Source organism: Cariama cristata, unplaced genomic scaffold, assembly GCF_000690535.1.
Source record: "Cariama cristata isolate BGI_N322 unplaced genomic scaffold, ASM69053v1 scaffold36248, whole genome shotgun sequence".
NCBI classification, from domain to species: Eukaryota; Metazoa; Chordata; class Aves; order Cariamiformes; family Cariamidae; genus Cariama; species Cariama cristata.
In genome coordinates, this window is record NW_009631219.1 from 4,994 (window position 1) to 5,330 (window position 337).

The 337-nt window shown below is 59.1% G+C and overlaps 1 protein-coding gene across 1 annotated transcript in view; it reads left to right on the forward strand.

Annotated features, from left to right (window-relative positions):
• Window positions 1–272: 272 nt before the first annotated feature.
• The window catches only part of SP2 (Sp2 transcription factor), a gene marked incomplete at its 3' end in the record, with an annotated part of 2,772 nt that continues 2,707 nt past the window's right edge, over window positions 273–337 (forward strand). The window contains 1 exon segment of the mRNA XM_009705873.1: window positions 273–318. Coding sequence (XP_009704175.1) covers window positions 273–318 — 46 coding nt within the window.

Sequence of the window (337 nt, forward strand, 5' to 3'; positions counted from 1 at the left end):
ATTGGTATTTCCCTTTGGTGGCAAACGAAGGTCAAAGGGAAGTGTGGGGAGAAGGTGATGAGACGGTGAGGTTTCCCTAGCTCCTTTGTAACCCCCCTTGCTGAAGGCGTGTGTGTGAGGTGTGACGTTTTGGTTGATACAGGGACACACCAGGAGAGTCCCTCGGGCATCGGGGCCTTGGCATGGGCACACTGAGGAGCTGCAGTCTTGGCTCTTGCTGCTGGTCTTACTCCTCCGTCTCTCTGCTTCCTCCTCGCAGATCAAGAGACAGCATGGCTGCGACTGCTGCCGTCAGCCCCAGTGAATACCTGCAGCCGGGCCCCCACCCCGCCCCCGG